This window comes from Maylandia zebra, linkage group LG20 (genome assembly GCF_041146795.1).
Source record: "Maylandia zebra isolate NMK-2024a linkage group LG20, Mzebra_GT3a, whole genome shotgun sequence".
Lineage (NCBI taxonomy): Eukaryota > Metazoa > Chordata > Actinopteri > Cichliformes > Cichlidae > Maylandia > Maylandia zebra.
Window position 1 is genome coordinate 35,906,840 of NC_135186.1, and position 21,118 is coordinate 35,927,957.

General features: G+C 43.9%; 2 protein-coding genes across 4 annotated transcripts in view; one reads left to right on the forward strand and one right to left on the reverse strand.

Moving 5' to 3' along the window:
* The first annotated feature begins 65 nt into the window (after nucleotides 1-65).
* Nucleotides 66-21,118, forward strand: part of snx21 (sorting nexin family member 21) — a 40,174-nt gene continuing 19,121 nt past the window's right edge. The window contains exon 1 of the mRNA XM_076878858.1: nucleotides 66-162. The gene's annotated coding sequence lies outside the window, so the exon portion shown is untranslated. The remainder of the gene's footprint in view (nucleotides 163-21,118) is intronic.
* LOC101477732 (deoxyribonuclease-1) lies at nucleotides 1,591-19,627 on the reverse strand. 3 transcript variants are annotated; one of them, XM_004573229.5, is made up of 10 exons: nucleotides 19,483-19,627; nucleotides 12,420-12,580; nucleotides 12,190-12,278; nucleotides 11,337-11,348; nucleotides 8,921-9,007; nucleotides 5,163-5,260; nucleotides 4,923-5,035; nucleotides 4,104-4,261; nucleotides 3,787-3,883; nucleotides 1,591-2,465 (listed from the first exon to the last, which is right to left on the reverse strand). In XM_004573229.5, the coding sequence occupies exons 2-10, from the start codon at nucleotides 12,570-12,572 to the stop codon at nucleotides 2,334-2,336; spliced, it is 939 nt and encodes a 312-aa protein (XP_004573286.1). In that variant the 5' UTR covers nucleotides 12,573-12,580; nucleotides 19,483-19,627; the 3' UTR covers nucleotides 1,591-2,333. The 3 variants fall into 3 exon arrangements, 2 of the variants coding, with proteins under 2 accessions (XP_004573286.1, XP_004573287.1); XM_004573230.5 differs by lacking the exon at nucleotides 11,337-11,348; XR_013095081.1 differs by lacking the exons at nucleotides 1,591-2,465; nucleotides 3,787-3,883; nucleotides 4,104-4,261; ... (4 more) ...; nucleotides 12,420-12,580; nucleotides 19,483-19,627 and adding an exon at nucleotides 5,536-8,914 and having other exon boundaries at nucleotides 5,170-5,260.

The window sequence follows — 21,118 nt, forward strand, 5'->3', positions numbered from 1 at the left end:
TTCATCTACCGCTGTGCTGCTGGAGTCCTGATAAGGCCACGTTTCCTAAAGCAGTGAGCGGAGAGCAGGCAGGAAGAGGAGGGCTCAACCCGCTGCTGTTTCCGGGGACACTGACAAGGCGTGCACGGCAAAAGAGGAGGTACCACGGGAGTAAAAAAGCAGGTAGTCACCATCTCTTTGTTCTGCTTTCAAAGCTATCAGACTCATATTATCTATGTATACATAGATAATATATGCATATTCTGAGAAGCCACTAGATACAAACAGCAAGAAAACATAAATGAATACATTGCACACAAATAGCAGGCTATCTATATTAATGCAACTGAATTGTAAAACAACGACAACAACCCCCCAAAAAAGTTTTTAAAAAGCGCGAGCAATGGGATTTTTTTTTTACAGTAATAATGAAAGTTTGTGATGCATGAAGTGTGTTGTGCTTGCAGAATGACGACACGCACAAGCACCAGATGCTTATTTTTACTGTTCCCTCATTCACAAAGAGTCGTGGCAAGGAAATGATCAGTGGGTGGATCGATTCAAATATCAGCGGTAACCTTAACAACGCTGGGATCGATCACCTAAGTCCACTAAGTCGCTCCCGTATCAGAGAGGAGACAGGTCTGTGCAAACACCGCTCCTCTGCTGCAGGAACACTTTGCTCCGCCACCTCTTTCCTCCTGTGCTGTTCAGTAGTTCCACAGTCACGTGACTCAGTGGGCCAACATCAAGCAGGGCTGGCTCAGTGGTTGAGAAGGGGCGGAGCAAAGTGTGACAGCATGAGAGGTGTTTACATGCTTCCTTTCTGATGACCGAGAGCAAAGTATTGAACTTACAGCAGAGAAGCAAAGTCCAGCATTGATCCTGTAATAATATCAATATCCAACTACCAGCCTCTGTATATTTTATATATTTTATTTTAAACTCTAATTTGTAAAATATGTATACACACACACACACACACACACACACGTAGATATACATATTTAGTATACACATTCAGTAATGTGCATACACTCTTATATCGTACATATATTTATTCATATAATTCTCAGATTTAGCCATTCCTATATTTTGCTTGTTCTTATGTTATTGTATTTTGCACACCTGTTGCTTGTGAAGCTCGCACACAACAATTTCACTCACATGTACTGTACCAGTGTACCTGCACAGGTGATGTGACAAAAGCGATTTGATTTTAACACTATCATTGATCCAATGCTGATATCAACACTGATATTGATACTATCAGTGTTTGGATCGATCCCCCGAGCCCAAAGCACTGATCTATGCAGGCTGCAGTCAGGAAAAAGTGAAGTGTGCTGGAAAGGTATTATGCCACGACACTCACTAATCTCATTGATGCTCATGAGATTAAGGAGTGTTATAAAAATAAAATGTCTCCATAATCCCAATCAACAGATTAGTTTTGTGATTAAGTGAATTTCAGACTGACATACTAATGTTCTTTCACTGATATACAAATAATCAAAGGTGATAGGATCAGCAAATCAATTTGAAATACATCCTTAAAAACTTTGTGGTGGATGAAGTGTTTTCTTACTGCAGTAAGAAGAAATGCAGGATAAGACGCGTTCTGCTCAGTTTTAATTCCAATTCACAACAACAGTCGCTTCAAGGTAAAAACAGGAGAACGTTCAACACCTGTCTGCTGAGGAAAAATGACAGACCGATGATTTTTTTGAAACCCTTTAACTCATTTAGTAATCGATCCATCCCTGTGGTGTTTTCAGGTGAACCTGTATCAATGCAGGCAGCTCGTCCCAAAATAACAACATCTTAAGAATGTTTTTTAAATTTTATTTTACTATTAAAAAAAACCTTTACTGAATTTTATAAAACTCAAGCAATGAAAATCTTAACATTTTCAGAGGAATTCTAAATATTTACATCAGTTTCTGTACAGACCCGAGGGGGACACATCAAGAAAAAGATGGAAGGAAGAAGAAAACAAAGAACTCCTAAAAAATAAAATCAGATTACATTTTCACCTCATAACAAACAAGACTGTTGGATGCACTTTTGTCTTCATGCAAAAACCTTAATTTAAAATATTTTAAAATCAGCACCAAAAACCCTGAAAGTCTCATATTTGAATTTTTGTTTTAAAATTTTACACATTCTGTTCCTGGAGCTGCCTCGCTGCTCAGTCACTTCACTTTGGTCTAAGAGCAGTAGAGCTGGGACTATAAAATAAACCCGTGTTAAAAGAACGGACAGCGCCGAGTGATCCTGGCACAGCTAGAAGGTGAACTGGTTTTGGAATAAAAAAAAGACAAACGAGTATATAAAGCATTCAGAGCCTGGGATGATCACAGGGCAGAGAGGAAGGACCAGAGGATCACAGAGGCACTTATTAGGCTCAGGAGGGGCGTGGCCTGAAGCAAGAGGGCGGAGCTCTTTAATACCACTTCCACTGGGTAATGGTCGCTCAGCTGCACCACCTGGCAGACAGAAGCAATGGAAGTCAGAGTCAGACATCATCAAACAGTATTTACATCGGCTGTTTTAACAGGACACACAGGAAAAGGTGACAGATATTTAAGGTGTCCTGGCAAACCCGGCCTGAGAATGAGGATAAAAGCCAATCACTTAAAAATGACATTTATTTTTTAAAAAAGGAGGAAGAAATCCAAAACTATGTTGTGCAGCTTTCTATATTTTGGATTTAAATACCGTTTTTTCAGATGCTGTATTATTATAGATAAAGCTACCCAGCAACAGATCAGTGCTTACAATATTAAAGTAGTATACACATTCATTATTCCACATGTATCAATTAATCTTACGGATCAAATAATATAATTTCTACATAATGAGTGGCCACTTTATTAGGTATACCTAGCAAAGTGTTGAGCTGCTCGTTAACACAGATGTGATCAGTCACACGGCAGCAGCTCAAACAGAGCATCAGGATGAGCAAGGAAGGGGCTTTAAGTGACGTTGAAACCTGCTGTGGTTGTTGGTGCCAGACGGACTGGTCTGAATATTTCAGAATGGTAAATAGACCGGTTCTTAAATAGGCTTTTCTGCTCCGAGTACTCAAAGCTGACGTAGTGGAATTTTCCCACACAAACATCTGTTTACAGAGAATGATCTGAATGCACAAGACATGAAACCTTGAAGCAGATGTGTTACAGCACACTCTTGTCAGCTAAAAACAGGAAAAACATCAGACTCCTTTATCATGCAGTGTATCTGTTTGAGGGCTCAGGCTTCGCACGTACTCTCATTACAGCTCAAGAAACTACTGATGTGCCATCATCCTAAAATACAAATTACTCATAACTTTAAAATAAACATGTAGATAAATTGAACCCACTAAGATGTTCTAATTTATCAAACTTCCTTTTCAGATGTGTACCAAATTATTGCAAATCCAAATGATTCAGAGTTAAATTTTATATGTTTGATATGATAAGACTTTTACAGACCGTTAATGAGTAAACAAACTGTCTATGTCTGCACACTAGAGGGCGCTGCAGAGGATTCTTAAATATCAATTTCATGCTTTCAGAGAGAATGCCGTACCAAAAAAAAAAAATGTCAAGAAGACTACAAGCAGCCAAATGTCAGCATAATCAGCAGATGATCATAACCCACACTGAAGACAGACAGCAGCGTTTGTCCTGCTGGGCAGGAACTATAACTATAAAGACTGTAACAAACTCTGACGCTTCCAAATGCTTCAGGAAGGCTGTGATTGTGTTTTATTAGACCTATTAAATGTGACCAGTATATATGTGGTGTCATGTGATCAGTTACCTCGCTCCTGGACATTTTGAACTCCGCTCCGAGATCAAAGACTTTTGCAGAGAATGGCTTGATTGCCCTCAGGAAGGGTTCTCCATGCACAACAATCCTGCGCGCACACACACACACACACACACGCACACATTATTTTCTGTTCAAACACACACAAACCATTAAAATTAAATGCAAGAACATAAAACTCCTCATCCACACATGAACCTTTAAAGTTAGATTAATAACAATAAGATTAACTGTAGCTGACATCCAGCAGGTAACTCTCTACATTCACCAGCTGTTATATGTTAATCCACAGTTTTGTCAGCACACACCTGTCGTATGCACAGCTGGTCGCGTCGGTGACAGTGGTGTCCTCTCGGTTTCTGATCAGCCAGGAGAACTCCGACTTCATGAACAGCCGTATGTTTTTCCTGTCACTTCGTTTCACATACGCACAGCTGGCATGGAAATCTCCCAGGAACATCACATTCTACACACACAACAAAGCGAGTGAGTCAGCCTCCAAAGAATCCCACAGTAAAACTTCACCAGTTTTTTAAATCCTGCTGTGAAGGCCAGTGCTGCCCCTCAGCCTCCAAGCAGATGCACCTGTGGTTTCAATCTGAAACTCCTACATCGCCTTGTTCTCAAGTTATCACATTCACAAACTCGCGTGTTCGTCCTGCCCGGTGGGGTGATGACAATACACCATTTACAGCCCAGGGGTAAAAATGTTTACATTTAAAAGACATGCATAAATGCTTTTAGTCTCTATAAATATCTGCATCTTGATGAAGTCAGTGCTTCTATTTATTTTTATATTTCCAAGTTAAAGCTTGCTGATAAACCTGACATCTGTCTAAATACGGACACTTTTGCCTGCAAATAAATTATCCAACAACACTGCAGATGGTAAAGTGCTGATACCGAGGCTTCAAAATCCTGAGTGCAGAGTCAGGCTATGGTTTCAAAGTCAGTGGTTTTTGACTTTTGTGTATAAAGTGACCTTGGATTCCTTGAAAGGCTCTATGTGAATAAAGTCATTTTCCATTTTAAAGCAGACCTTTACAAACACGGATTATGTGAAAATCAGAAAAAAGTTCTCTGTCACATCTGTTCTGATAAGCCTGTTATTAGATGAGTTTTCGCACCGTGTTGTTCCATTTCTTGCTGACTTCCACAAAGACGTCGTAAAGCTTGTTGATCTCCTGGACGGCCTTGCTGGGCTCACTGTGGAGAGGGACCAAGATAAACTCCCCGATCGCTGCCGGGTGGAAAGAGAAAAGGAAAAACAAGAAGAGAAAGAAAAAAGAGAAGAATGAAGGGCACCGTTTTAGTTTAAATCTGAAACTAAGAAGAAAAGCATTCAAAATGTTTTCTTATGCACTAACATGCATTCTTGCTTTGGAAGCGAACCACAAAAGGCTCTCTGACAAACGACTGCTGGCTCCTGTACTGGTATTGACCCGTCACGTTCACCGTCTGCATCCTGTTTGGAGAAGAAAAGATTAAATGCTGTTTAATCATTGGTACGAGCAGCATGTGACCCCTGGTTAATCTAATTTTTGTTCAGCCCCTCCTTCATGACGATTAAGTGGCAGGGTGAAAGTGACGGCGAGGTCACGCTTTATCCAAAGCTGGACAATTTTAAATGTTGCATTTGATTAATGTACTTTAACAGTAGCTGTGAAGCACAGACGCTCGTCTACACTTTACAGTTCAAATCAGCAAGAGATCGCCGAATCACAGTTGGTGTTCACGTACTGCAAACAATCTTGTAGCCTACAAGCAACAAACACCAGAGCAGCAGGATGAAGCCAACACAGAGAGGTCTTTTTCCAGTCCTGGACCACAGCCGGTAGCGGTTTTTGATACGGGCGACACGGGTGGTTGCCCGGGGCGGGATCGTGGTGGGGGCGGCATCACGGGCATCGGCAAAAAAAAAAAAAAAGGAAAAACCATCCATCCATCCATCCATCTTCATCCGCTTTGTCCGGGGCCGGGTCGCGGGGGCAGCAGCCTAAGCAAAGAGGCCCAGACCTCCCTCTCCCCAGCCACCTCCTCCAGCTTATTCAGGGGAACACCAAGGCGTTCCCAGGCCAGCCGAGAGATATAATCTCTCCAGCGTGTCCTGGGTCTGCCCCGGGGCCTCCTCCCGGTGGGACATGCCTGGAACACCTCACCCAGGAGGCGCCCAGGGGGCTTCCTTGTCAGATGCCCGAACCACCTCAGCTGGCTCCTTTCGATGTGGAGCAGCAGCTGCTCTACTCTGAGCCCCTCCCGGATGGCCGAACTTCTCACCCCATCTCTGAGGGAGAGGCCAGCCACCCTTCAGAGGAAGCTCATTTCTGCCGCTTGTATCCGCGATCTCGTTCTTTCGGTCACTACCCACAGCTCGTGGCCATAGGTGAGGGTAGGGACGTAGATCGACCGGTAAATTGAGAGCTTCGCTTTTACACTCAGCTCCCTCTTCACCACGACGGACCGGTGCAGCGTCCGCATTACTGCAGCTGCAGCCCCAATCCGTCTGTCGATCTCCGGCTCCCTTCTCCCATCACTCGCGAACAAGACCCCGAGATACTTGAACTCCTCCACTTGGGGCAGGAACTCATCCCCGACCCGGAGTGGGCACTCCACCCTTTTCCGGCTGAGAACCATGGCCTCAGATTTGGAGGTGCTGATCCTCATTCCCGCTGCTTCACACTCGGCTGCGAACCGTTCCAGTGCGAGCTGGAGGCCCTCACCCGATGAAGCCAACAGAACCACATCATCTGCAAAAATCAGAGATGAGATTCTGAGGCCACCAAAGCGAAAGCCCTCCGCCACTTGGCTGCGCCTAGAAATCCTGTCCATAAAAATTATGAACAGAACCGGAGACAAAGGGCAGCCCTGGCGAAGCCCATCACCCACCGGGAACGAGTCCGACTTATTGCCGGCAATGCAAACCAAGCTCTTGCAACGGTTGTATAGGGATCGAATGGCCCGTAGCAATGGGCCAGACACCCCATATTCCCGCAACACCTCCCACAGGACACCCCGAGGGACACGGTCGAATGCCTTCTCCAAGTCCACAAAACACATGTAGACTGGTTGGGCAAACTCCCATGCACCCTCAAGTATCCTGGAGAGGATAAAGAGCTGGTCCAGTGTTCCGCGACCAGGACGAAAACCGCATTGTTCCTCCTGTATCCGAGGTTCGACTAACGGACGAACTCTCCTTTCCAGCACCCTGGCATAGACTTTCCCAGGGAGGCTGAGGAGTGTGATCCCCCTGTAGTTGGAACACACCCTCCGGTCCCCTTTCTTAAAGATGGGGACCACCACCCCGGTCTGCCAGTCCACAGGTACTGCCCCTGATCTCCACGCAACATTGCAGAGGCGTGTCAACCAGGACAGCCCTACAACGTCCAGAGCCTTCAGGAACTCGGGGCGGACCTCATCAACACCAGGGGCTCTGCCACCAAGGAGTTGTTTAACTGCCTCAGTGACCTCGCCCCCGGAAATTGGCGGGTCATTCCCCTCATCCCCAGACTCTGCTTCCTCCTCGGAAGACGTGTCAGTGGGATTAAGGAGGTCCTCGAAGTATTCCTTCCACCGCCTGACAATTTTCTCAGTCGACGTCAGCAGCGCTCCACCAGCACTATACACAGTGCAGGTAGAGCACCGCTTTCCCCTCCTGAGACGTCTGACGGTTTGCCAGAATCTCTTTGAGGCAGTCCGAAAGTCTTTTTCCATGGCCTCTCCGAACTCCTCCCACACCCGAGTTTTTGCTTCAGCCACTGCCCGAGCCGCATTCCGCTTGGCCTGTCGATACCTGTCGGCTGCCTCCGGAGTCCCACAGGCTAACCAAGCCCGATAGGACTCCTTCTTCAGCCTGGTGGCTCCCTTCACCTCTGGTGTCCACCATTTGGTTCGGGGATTACCACCACGGCAGGCACCAACCACCTTGCGGCCGCAGCTCAATGCAGCAGCTTCGGCAGTGGAGACGCTGAACATGGTCCATTTGGACTCAATGTCCCCAGTCTCCCTCGGAATGCTGTTGAAGCTCTGCCGGAGGTGTGCGTTGAAGATCTCGCGGACTGGGGCCTCTGCTAGACGTTCCCAGCACACCCTCACTACGCGTTTAGGTGCACCAGGTCTGTCCAGCGTCCTCCCCCGCCACCTGATCCAACTCACCACCAGGTGGTGATCAGTTGACAGCTCAGCCCCTCTCTTTACCCGAGTGTCCAGAACATATGGTCGCAGGTCTGCTGATACGATTACAAAATCGATCATCGACCTACGGCCTAGAGCGTCCTGGTGCCACGTGAACTTATGGACACTCTTATGTTCGAACAGGGTGTTCGGAAAGGAAAAACAAAAAAGAAAAATTGCTTGTACTCATTGGGCAAGACACTTCACCCATTGCCTACTGGTGGTGGTCAGAGGGCCCGGTGGCGCCAGTGTCCGGCAGCCTCGCCTCTGTCAGTGCGCCCCAGGGTGGCTGTGGCTACAATGTAACTGCCATCACCAGTGTGAATGGGTGAATGACTGGATGTGTAAAGCGCTATACAAATACAGGCCATTTACCATACAGTCCAGTATATAGAGAGACGAGACGACGAGGCTCCAGTTACAGCAGTGCAAGTAAACAAACAATAAATATAAGAAGAATAAGAAAATAAATCTACACTTTAGGACCAGGGGTAAAGGGTCAATAACAATTTAAAATTTATATTTTATAGTTTGATGATTTAAAGTCTCACACACAACCCGTCGAAAGGGGAGGGGCTGCTTCCAAATAGAGCACATTTCATTCATAATGATGTGAATCCAAGCCCATTATGTATTCATAATCTGAATCCTGGGTTGTGTGAAATCCCAGAAATAAACCTTAGACAAAGTGAATCTGTGAACTAAGGTGTAGGTGTGTTAGATCATGTTGTGGTGATCCTCGAGTTGGTGGATTTGTGTTCATACTGGAGGGCAAAATTAAAACCAATGGAAGATGGACAAGAAAAAGTTGAAAGCCATCAGGTGCTCAGTTTAGAAATAATAGAAAAGAAGCGAAGAGAAACGAGCAAAAGATGCAGGCAATACAGGCCAGAGGGAGTGTTCGCCCGGGGCGCCAAACAGGCTAGGACCGCCACTGACCACAGCCATGTCTTACCTGTAGATGAAAACATACTTCTGCTTGTCGTCAGGAGAGTTTCCCAAACTCTCACTGGCCACTGCCTCGTAGTCGTACTCTTCATACCTCAACGCAGAGAAGGAGACAAGAATGTGGAAAAACGCAGCAGAGAAAGGAGCTGCACGTCACACAGTACGCAATACACGAGCCCGCCAAAACATCAATGTGAACAGAGGAGCACAAGGACCGCTGGGGCTTATGAAGCCATCAGGTGAGCATTACAGAGCAGTCCTCATTGTTCTTTCAGAGAAACAAGGAAGCTAAAGTCAGATTTATCCCAGTGATCTGCTCTGCTGGAGTTCACGCCTCGATGAACGCTCCCTCGTGCACCTCTCTTCACATTGTTCAAGCAAATTTATACCAACATTCCTACAATTTAAACAAATTGCATTTTTTTAGGTAACCAGTGCCCTAGTCACTGAAATGTCCTTTTTTAAATGGTCTTTTTATTTACACTTTCAAAAAAAACAAAAAAAAAAACAACAACCCAAAACCCCCCCAACACACACACACACACACACAACCCAAGATTGTGCATGTGTGTTCGTGGTGGGAAGTCATACATGCATGTATGTAAATCTGCATGTAACCTCATTATCATGTTTTAGAAACACATTAATGCTTTTTGTGCCTGAAATGCTAAATAATATGCTAACATGACTAAAGCTAATGTAGCCCAGTCCCATGATTTTTACTACACCTAAACATAGTATCCAGGTACTTCTATTTGGAGTATTTTTTATTTTTATTTTATTTTAGCTCTGTTTAGCTGCTTTTGAGCATTTCCCCTCGCCTTCTCTTTCCATCATTTTAATCGAATGTTTCTGTTTTATGAGACCGCTGTAGTTTCATTCTGTGTTTTTTTTTTTTTTTTTTTTAACTCATGTAGCCATTTTTCTCGTTACATTGTGACTCCTAATGTCGCTTAGCAACTATTTCATGTCCACTTACATTAGAAGCTTTTCAAACTATTTCTGTTGTAATGCTACTAAAATTAATACTGAAACTTGGCACTTTAATCTACTGTAGTCTTATGAAAATGTTGCATGGACTTTTATTATGGGACTTTGGTTAAATATGACAGTAAGATTTCTTGAGATGAAGTCTTAATACTAGAAAAGCACATTAAAACAGTCCAGCGTGATAGTCCCAGAAGTGGAGCTCCCCAGGGCTTAGCACCCGGCCTACTAAGCTTTATACATGTACAGAAAGTATTTCAGTCACGCTGTCAGAAATATGAGACATATTTCAGCACGTGAAATTTGTAGTTTGGGATATTTACATCTAGCTAAATAAAAGTACAATTTACAAAACAAACAAACATGAAAATGTTTATTCTTCAACTTGAACCCACAGCATGTTTTTTTTGTACAGCGCCCACCCAAAGCTTGGACACACTGCACTGATGGGTAACACTTTATTTTGTTAAGTCGAAAGTACCTTTCACAGTAACCACTTAGTTGATAAATATTTTTGCAATTTAAACAGTCAGCAGTCCATAAACACATCACATATTTACATTTCGTTATGTGCTTTCACATGTGTGCTCATCTGCATTTACTACAGCTTTGATCCTTGGCTGCTCAGGTCTCCATGCTACTTCACCATTGTGAGTAGAAATGTGTTCATGTTAGATAGAAAGCACTTACATGGGAAAAGCATAGAAGAAAGTGCTTGTGTGAATGTGTGTGAATGTGTGTGAATGAGGCAAGCGTTTTGAGTCCTCACTCAGACTAAAAAGGAGCTACATTTTTACCAAATTTAACAATAATAAATAATAATAATAATAATAATAATAATAATAATAATAATCAGGGTTGTAGTGAACGTTACTTGAGTTGGCATTTAGATTGATATTAGTTTCTGTGTTTCTATTCTTTTCCCCATAAAGACTGCATTTTACCACCTCCCCGTAACCATAACAACAAGTTTTGACATCTCCATGCGCGTCAATAAAGATGAGGTTTGATGACCTTTAGAATAGTTTCCAGGTTTTTCCCACGGTAAGTGCATGAGCAGAGACCGCCCTCACTAACTTCTAACGTGTCGCTCTATAAGCAGACATGAAAATGACAGAAACAGCTCAGCTCATGAAGAGGTTCAAGGGTCACTAGTGGCCCTTGAACCTCTTTTTAAGGCCCTGCTACTGACTAGGAGGCTTTCAAGTTGTTCAGAGTTAAATCAGAATCATTCAGTTCATGCTTTTCCCTTTAACAAATACTGGACTGATAAACCTGTATGACACATTTCCATCCCGATTTTCTCTAATAGTGACTTTCCAAAGTAAAGTGTTACCATTTCAGGCATTTTGGTTAGTAAAGGGTGTAGATTTCGATTATTAGGATTAATGAATATGATTAGATGATACTTCACATGCTCATTAAATCCAGTGTACCTGTCAGATCCCCTGTTGAAGGCAGACAGCAGACACATAATGACCATCATTATGCACATATTGTGGTTAAGCAGTGTTAGAATACTAGTTGAGTATATTAAAAGATCGAGCAGTTTACGGTCTTGTATGTCAGCAACATGCCCACGTACTCTTTAGCAATACAGCAATCTCTTTGCATCGTTATCATAAAACACTGACTGGTAGTGAACTGTAGCTTTGTCAGTACACACAGAGTACAAACATAAAACAGGAGTAAGCCACAGCCAACTGAATCATGCTGACACCTGTTAGTGCCATCGTGCTGTGTTTTCATAGAGCTCACAGCTGCTGTATTAGAAAGGGTCAGACTTCCCTTTTGCTCTCACACAGTCTCGCTTCATGCTGAAGATTTTGGAAAATGCTTTTCCTGCTTATACTTTTTCCTGTCAAATATATGAAGTGTAATCAAAATGTTCTGGGAGTGGGTCTACAAAAATCAAATACCCTAAATTATGTAAGTGATGTGAGGCAAGGTAATCTTATGGAGCCCTGCACTATTATATGGCTGGTTTTATTTGAGAAGAGAGAACAAAGTTGCCAGGTCAGGTGAGTGAGCGCAGAATGGGACATCCAGGAGAACTACAAATAATCAATAATAGTGAATAATGACATCATCATATGATTATTTCAAGCACACACTGTCTCTGTCCGAGACCACAGAAGTCCCACCTACCTAATGGTCAAACTTTCTCTTTACGATTAGCAACCAATGAGCAATGAGTAGAATAAGTCCTCTTTAAGGGCTGAAACTCAGCTGACAAGATTTTCATGCTGATAGTTTAAACTGTAGCCAGAGTTTCCAGTGAATGTTTACCTGTTGAGCACAGACAACAACTTTTCAATGGCTCGACCGTCTGGATCCACCACGTGCTGTAGGAGGCTGATATCACAACGAGTCAGGACCTGGACAGACACATGGGCACACAGAAAAAAGGTCATAGGTCGAGTCATAAATACAGCACCAGATCCAATTCTGCCAATAATTCATTCATAACGGCAGCAGGAAAAAATATAATATAAAATGCATAATAAAGTGTGTGTTACCAGTTTGAGATAGTGCATCAGTCTCTCGTCTGATGCTTTCGCAGAGTCGAATTTCTGCACGTTGTAGGCACAGATCCTGAGTTCAGTTGCTGACTTCAAGACAAAAATGGAGAGCAAAAGGAAGAGGGAAAGACCAGAAGAGCGCCACCTCATGGTTGGATCTGTGAAGGAATAAAAGACGCACGATGTCACTGATGCAAAGCACAGTGTCCAAAACGCACAGCTCTCACTGACGTGGAATAAGCTAAAGAAACCAACTTGTGGAATGTCTTCACAATGCCTTGAGTTTGGAAATTTGATATAATAGTGAGAATAAAAGATTCCAATGACAATCAACCATCCTGCAGGTCCGACCTGCGTGCAGCCATGAATCACCCCAAAAAGCCAAGACGACAGAGCAAGGCCTGACAGTAACTGTGGTGTCACTACAGATTAATAACCACACTTCCTGTCTGCACATGCAGAAACACAGAAGCAATTTACAACCATCACACAAAGACTGTGCAGCAGCAACGCCACTCACGGCACAACCACACTGCCCACAGTCTCCATTTCTATCGATATTCTTACACAAGTTCTGTCAAACTCGACGCATCATCGTTTCCTGTTCGCAGCCTCTGGCTCACATTATTAGTGTAAATGTTACACAAATTGATAACCTATATATGAAATGACTACATTTTTAACCTGAATGCAAATATGAGAAAGCACAATCCTAAATGAAACAGGGACCAATGATAAATACAGATTCAGTCAACACAGAGATTACAGGACACACAGCAGGCTGATCCTTGTTCTACAGTTACTTTCTACACTGAGCCAAATTTCTGTCACATTGTTACAGATATCAGCTCATAATGGAAACAAAAACTGCTCAGAAAACTTCAGGGAGCAGCTGACCATCACAGTACGACACAGTCAGGTAAACTTGAGGAATATCAGTCTGTCCAGTCTGGACGCATGAGGTGCACTGGAGAGGCAACAACAAGAGAACGTCCCAAAAGCGAATGTGTTAGCAGGCGGCGTTCACAGATGACTCTCCTCTTCCTTCCTCTCTAGTTTTGTGTTTTGTTAGTGACCATCAGATGTTACCTGCACCAGCGTCTCAAGGATGGCATGTCCATTCATTGCATCGCAAGAAGGCCCGTGCGCCTCCCAGCACAGTCCATGACATGACCGTTAGAGAAGACAGACACACAAAGGTCAGCAGCAGGACCAATATCTGCTCCTATGTGAGAGGAGGGAAAAGAAGCATGGCCAGGAAAATCACTTCAACCTGTCAGAAACTGAATTGAAGAGGTCCCAAAGGTTGATTCTGGTTAACTCGATGTAACGTTTTCACTGGGAGAAATGTTTTGTTACTCATCCAAGTGACTTCTTCAGTCTCAGCTGACTGCATTTCTGAGTCGAGGAGCGGGCCTAAGGGTACATCTTTCACCTTACAGTGCTGTGTCTGCAGCCATTCCCCGACTCTCTGTGAATGGTACTCATGGCCATTGATCAGTGGTTGTTGATCAACGGTCATGGTTATTTGCATATTAATGATCAAGGAACTGACCTCACAGCCCATTGTTCCTTCAGTGGGCTGATTTCAGTCATTGTTCAAATGTACTGTTTATAAGGTTGGAAGCCTGCAGTCATCTGAGACTGAAGAAGAAGTCACTGGATGAGTGACGAAACGTTTCTCCCAATGAAAGCGCTACGTCCAGATGAACAGAACCAACTTTTTGGCGCTGCATTTTTTGTGCACTTTCAAATCGTCTATATCAGGGGTTCTTAACCTTTTTCACCTCGCGGCCCAATTTTTTCACTACAAAGTGGCTTATAGCCCAGCTTTAATGGCATTCACCACACATCAACAGGACTGGCAGGTCTGACACATGTGGAAGACATGAGAGTCTGGAGGCGTTGAGGAAAGTTTTATGCATCATCCAGCGTCAGTGGAGGCCTGAGGAGGCACGTCCTTATCCTGCATATTCTTGGAAGAGCAGACAGATCCCGACTGCTTTTAGATGCGGGAATGACATCATTACCCTTCTGCTAATGCAGTGCACTCTGGGTTCCTCCACTGCCTCATATTCCCCAGATCTGAAACCAACCAAGAACCTCTGGGTGCCACAAACAGTCCACGAGGTCACTGAGGTCACTGCCCTGATCCAGATGTGGGAGGAGGTCCTGAGGGCAGCCTTCACTGTCTCATCAAGAGGTTGCTCCCAGATTGTTGGGAGTGTACACTCCTGAACAACTAATGCAGTTTTACTTTAAACATTCATATAGTATTACTTCTACCTCACTACATCTTGGATGAAAATACTACTCTTTGTACACTTTTTTAAACCTTTAGTTTTTTCCTCATTTTTAATATTTCAAAAATTCTGACGTAAAAAAAATGCAGCAGAAGTAGCTGGTGGAGTAAATATTGTCTTTTTTAAATGTTTGAGAATCTTTTTGGTAGTAAAACTTGTTTATGACATGTGACTGTTCTGGGGCACTCAAGGGCAGTGAGCCAAGCTGTGAAGGCATCTTCATTATAACCATACATCACACAGACAGGTGCTTCTGTTATTTAGTCTGATCCTCATCTGCATCGTCCTAATGGCGACGAGCGAGGCCCTGCTGCAAAGCAAACGTGTTCCCAGATTTAATGACTACACAGGTGAAACAGCAAGGTGAGTCAGTGATGCTTAACTGACACACCAGCGTCAGCTCACAGGAGCAACTACATGGAGAAAGAGGACGAGAGAGTGAGGCTGCTGGGACAGAGAGAAACTCCACATCAGCCTCATGACTGCAGAGGAAAAGGGGAAATGTTCAACAGTCTTCAGGGGAGGAGACACAAAAGCAAGTTTGTACAGCTGAGAATGAGAGCAGGAAGTGTGCCGCTTGATTTTAAACACCAGCTTAATCTTGGCCTGTAAACATCCTTTCATAACTCATGAGTGTGACGGAGAAACATGAGACAGTGTGAGTGTGGAGGAGTCGTCTGCCAGCAGAGCTGACTGGTCTGACTGGTCTGATGGACGAGTGACAGCATGCTCAGGCCTGTGTGCAGAAAAGCTGTTTGTTTGCTGACACACTTTAAATTATTTTATTGTTGCACATTTTCACTCCATTTCAATAGTTTTGATCATGAAAATTCTGTTTTTTGTTTGAGCCATAAAGAAAAAAAAAAAAAAACTGCTGCCGTGTTTAATACTGCTGTTCCTCGAGAGTGTGCCGAGCTACTGCAGCTCTTTGTGATACAGCGCATCCTTGTGCAATACGATTTTCATCGCCCTCTGATGCTACTTTTTCATACGCTGACAGCAGAACTATCCAGGTCATCAGTTAACATTTACAGTCACAAGATTACTCTAAATCAGCCGTAGGTGTAAATGTGAGCGTCTCCATACAAACAGAAGGTCTGGCAGTTTGAGTGTCAGCTGTATGTTAACAGTGTCACAGTCTTCCAGGATTCAGTCCAAGGTCAGACGTTTAACATGTTAAACGTTCAAAGGTCTGCAAAGCAAATGCAAATCTGAACAAACAACAAGACCTTTGGAACAGACAAGACCAAAGCGCAGGAGTTCGGTCATCATGGAAAAACCAAGCCAAGCTGTGCAATACAGCTGTGCATAAATCACTGCTCAGAAACGTCAGTGAACTGGAGCAAGCAAGGCTGTAAAGACGAGCAGGTCAAAATTCCTTCACAGTGACGCGAGAGCCTGAGTCGTAGGTCGTACTTTCATTTTCCTGGACCTGAAACATTTGATTAAACTGTTTTTAATGCAGCCTTTTTAAAGTTGAACCCATATCAATATTAAATACACAAACACACTCTGTCCATGACTTCTCACTATAACATGACCTTATAGGAGGCACAAACAGAGCGAATGAGTAGAGATGTATATGCCGAGTGGCTGCCTGCTGCTAATAATAAAATGAGGAACCTGCAGGAATTAAAGTGAAGTGGTTACTCGCTGTGGTCGGGTTAGTTAACAGTCAGTCAGCCCAGCTGTGACTCTTCAGATGTCTTCACTCCGCCCCTCCCAGGCGTAAATGCGGTGCGACCGGTCGAGTGACTCCCTCAGTACACCAGATTTCTACACACCAACCGACCTGACTGACGACAACAACCCTCACTGTAACCTGCACGATACGAGATTACAGCACAAGGCGAGCAACAGTTTACAAGTTGCTTTGCCAAGTTGAGCACTTTGAAGGTTCAATTCAGACTTGGGTTATTTTTCAGGCTGTGGACGAGGATGTTTTTGTATCAGAGGACATAAGGCCTTAAAATCCTGTGTTGGCAAAACAAACAGTATCATATTGCAGCCACCACCCCAACCACCTTTCACAACCAGGGGAACTTTGTGGAATTAAGCTTCTGGCTACACAGTCATCGAGCTGCTTTCGAGTACAAACACAGTTTGATTTAAAACTGCGTAAACTAATCAGCCTTAGCTTTCAGACTGAACATAGAATTAAAACACTCGCTTCACCGTTTCTGACACTTGGTTGAAAGACTCATTCGGCCTGAGAAAGTGTTAGACGAGGAGCCCTGGAGCAAGGTGTGCCATTTGAAATGCAGAAGAGCCTCACAATGAGTGACAGCACAAAGTTGATTTTGATGTTATTTAACCAGGAAGTCCTGCAGGGTTAACAGCACTTTGCAGGGAAAGGAGGAGGGGCTTACTTTGTAGTCACTGCCACAAAAGTTCTAGAAACAAGTGTCGCCGCTCAGCAGGTGTTTTGAAAAGCCTTATTTCAGTTGTTATTTTAAAGTATCGCCTACATTTAATTTAACTTGTGTGGTTACCAGGAAAAAGTCTCACGTGGCCATCTTTGTTATTTACGGTTGTCGTCTTTCTGTCCCACAGCTTTGATGTCAGGACTCTGAGCGCCACGTCTCTCTCTGCTCTGACCGAATCAGTAAAATATCCAGAACTGACTTTAAATTCTGTGAACGGCTCCAAACTCCTTGGAATAAACCGTTGGGTAAACGGCAGCATAGTTCATGTGTTGTGTGGCCTGCTTTATTGTTCTTTCTGTTTATGAGTTTTAAGAAAGGATCTGTGTGAGTCCTGCGCTCTGGTAGGACACACCTGCATTTAAGGGGGTTTTGAATTCAAGGACACAAGGTCCGACATCTGATGTGTTTGAAGCATCTAATCTTAGAAGATCAATGCTAAGAGCTAGCTTCAATGGCAGCTACCTGCCCCTCCCTGATATGCACCACTGGAGTTTTATGGGTTGCCAGTAAATAACGGTGCATTTCAGAGACTTTCAATGTCTGTGTTAGGAAGGTCAAGGCGTGCAGGAGGTGCTGGCTAACATTTCAACTCCAATGGGTTTAATTTTTTACTCACTTGTTAGATTTAAGCATAAAAATACTCGTGAGTTGGATTAAACACTATGAAATGTTCAGTTAAGGTTATAAAAGATTACAAGCAGCAATAGAAAACCAACAGATGCCACCGTTAACATTCAATTTCTAGTCAGCCCATTTATCCACCCCGACCTCCTCTCCACCTCGACAGATAGTTGTGCAATTCGACTTCCTCCTGCCATCATCACTGCCGCCACAGAGAGTCCTGTCACCAGAACATGAACTCTACTCATTACCATTCACTGGCATCAGAGAGAAACACATAAGATTCCTTGTCTTCATAGTTTGTTCCACATATTTATACACATCCAGATTCATCATGACTCTAAAATGGAAATTCATAAATCGTTCCTGTTTTTAAGGCTCCGTTAACAGTCCCAGTTAGAGAGTTCAAGACACACCAACCTCACTGTACCATTGCTGGTTTCTCACTTTGTTCAGGCGTGAAGCAGCATACATGTGAACTCAGCAGCAGTTTCCAGGTTAGCCGGTGACTCGGCTCTGAATGTTTCAGCTGGTGAGGTCAAATTCACCAATTATTAACAAGTTAATGCTTAACACTGGTCGAAAAGCACAAATCGCATGACTTTAAAGCTTCTTTCATCCAGAAAGAGACACAATGAAACCAAAATAAGTTCTCAAACAGGTCTGTTAATGATAAATAGACTGAATGCCAGTTTGGCACAAACTGACCTCAAAGGCGGACAAAAGAATAAAAATGGTTGAAAATATGAATCAAGAAGGGAACAAAGACACGGCCGACTTCAAAATGAGGAGGCAGGCAGAAAAATGCAGAAATCATTTTGCATTTTACACACCTGGTTTTCTCAAACGTCCATGGATACGAACCAGTGCTGAAGCTCATCTGCAAAACTTTCACTTTCAGCATGTTTTAAATAAACACCACATATGTATCCTGAATAAAGTCTTTCAGCTCAGCTGGACCATTAATAAGTGTGAGTCCAATCACGTTTCCAACTCAGCACCCTTGAATTTGGAATATTTTCATGGAAATAATCCAAGGATCTTGGAAAGAAAAGTGTCTGGACTTCTTTAAGTTTCCTTTAAGAAGCTTCTTCAGTTCTAAGACCAACTGGTGAAGAGTCAGACAGACAGATTTCCTCAGAGACACTCCCTTAATTTTCCTGTTAGAACACCAAAGAGGCAGAATTCTGGCCAAACAGAGACTCGGTGAACAGGAGCTGGTATTTATGCTCCTGTTTACACAGCGTGCGTGAAAATATCTCAGTTTTAAATATTTAATCTGGAGTAAAGATTCTGTTTAAAGTGTTGCTGCATAATTTGAATACCTCCTGAGGAACTGCACAGCGTCTTTCTACATCCTACTGTGACTGGCTCTGTTTTACATTCCTGCTGCTTCACCTGCTTTATGTGGTTTTTCTTTCTTATTTTCTCTCCACCTTTTGTCACGGCCACGCACTGAAATACCAACATAGATTCCTTTGACGTGACTCTGAAAACATCCGAATTTAAGTTGGGAAATTTAAAAGATGTTAAAAACTACTACCATCCTCACAAAGGCACGAAAACACTTAAACATTGACAGAGTCCGTTCACACAGCCTACACACCCACGGCCACTTCAGTTTTAAGCACTCACACACTGAGCAGACCCAGTAACCGGTACTGGTCTCGTCCCAGTAACGGCTGCTGGATCAGTTGTTGTTTTTCGTACCTGTTCAGGTTAGTCAAATTACGACCGTCTGCTGCTAAGTCTCTGAGCGTATCCTGCTGGGTGTGGACGCTGTCTCAGCCTGGCGCAGGTATCGCCGTCCAGGTTGTTTCAGGTTGTTCACGTCTACAAATGCAGCATTCAGGGTCTGTGGTAAAGACGGGACGTTTTTTACATCATGACATCTGTGACACCCATTTTATGTCACATGATCAACCAACTTACCTATCAGCTGCAGCCCCAGAGCAGGTGTGAGCCACAGATGAGCATGACGTAGTCTGGTGAAATCTGATTTCCTTACTGCAGCCACATAACGCTCCCACAGCGCAGTGCAAAAAAGTATCATCGTCATAAGAATTATTTCATATTTAACACATAAAGTGACTTGAACTGTCCAAAAAATTGGTTAGGCAGTGAAAGCATGTTGGACTGGAGTCAGTGAGAATCTAAGATTAGTTAGAAATGTCATCTCTGGATATTTAAGTGTGTTTTTACAGTAAAATCAAAACCACCTTTGAGTATTTCCTCATCACATGCTCCACAGTAGTTTAAAAGGTGTGACTGATCATGTGTGATGATGAAATCCCATGGCTTCTCGGTTGTGTTCACACTGGAGTATAATAGCTGTGAGAAAATGTTGAGCAACACAATTATTTCCTGTTACTCCACCAGAGCCACACTCACCTGATGGCAGCTAGCATGAGCTCAGCTGGCTGGGAGCTCGTGGCTTCAGGCTGAATTCTGGGTAGAGGCAGAGGATCTGTGGGAGCAGAGCTGTGAGTCCGGAGAGGGCTGCAGAAACTCTACTGCTGCCCTGCAATCAGGCTGCTCAGCCACAGGCCTATACTCCTGGCAGGAAGAAGGACGCTGAAAAAAGACTTGTGAGCTGAGCTGTTCAGCTCAGAGGTGGTGTGTGTGGGTATCCTGTTCCTATTGCACTCTTCCAGTTTGAGGGTTCACAGTTCCTAATGCTCCTATTACCACTGAGACATTTTGTGCTTTATTCCTACACGTTTGCTCCACTTCTTCCTTCAGTGCCCTGTCCTTTACCCCATCCTCCTTATTTCTGATGTTACTGTCTGCTGGGATTGCCACATCTATCACAGCTGTGGCTTTCCGTTCCCTGTCAGTCACCACTGTGTGGTGGTTGGCCAGCAGCCGCCTCTCTGCCCAACAGGACCTCAGCCTGCTATTCTTTCTCAGCTGCCTTCTGATGTGTCTCCTATCAGGCCTTCTGCAGCCCTGATGCTCGTGCACACTATCCCAGCCACTTGGTTGTGCCTCTCGGCGTCTGCTGTTTCAGCTCGTATCCTACAGCCTGCTACTGTGAGCTGGACTCTCTCTGGGTCACTGTTGCACAGCATGCAGCTTGCATCCTGTGGTAGCTTGTGCTGTGGTAGACTCCTGTCTCAGTTTATCTGGTGCATAGGGGCCATGGTCAGAGCCTCTGCGATGTCCTTCAGGCCGGCTTATTTTAGCCACTTCCACTGTCTCTCATCCATCGGTCATCATCAAACATCAGAATTTCACAAAGAATCCCAACTTTTAGAGACTTACTAAACTGCCTGTTTTATTTCCATCAAACTGCTGTAGGACTTTTGAATTCAGTTTCATAAACACAAAGTTGAAACAAGTCATT

Excerpts from the sequence above, each read along its gene's own strand:
- LOC101477732 (XM_004573229.5), bottom strand. The coding sequence starts at position 12,572 with ATGAGGTGGCGCTCTTCTGGTCTTTCCCTCTTCCTTTTGCTCTCCATT. Across the intron at positions 12,279-12,419 it reads TGATGCACTATCTCAAACTG|GTCCTGACTCGTTGTGATAT; the intron begins GTAACACACACT and ends GTGTCTGTCCAG. Across the intron at positions 5,036-5,162 it reads CTTCCAAAGCAAGAATGCAT|CGATCGGGGAGTTTATCTTG; the intron begins GTTAGTGCATAA and ends TCCACCCGGCAG.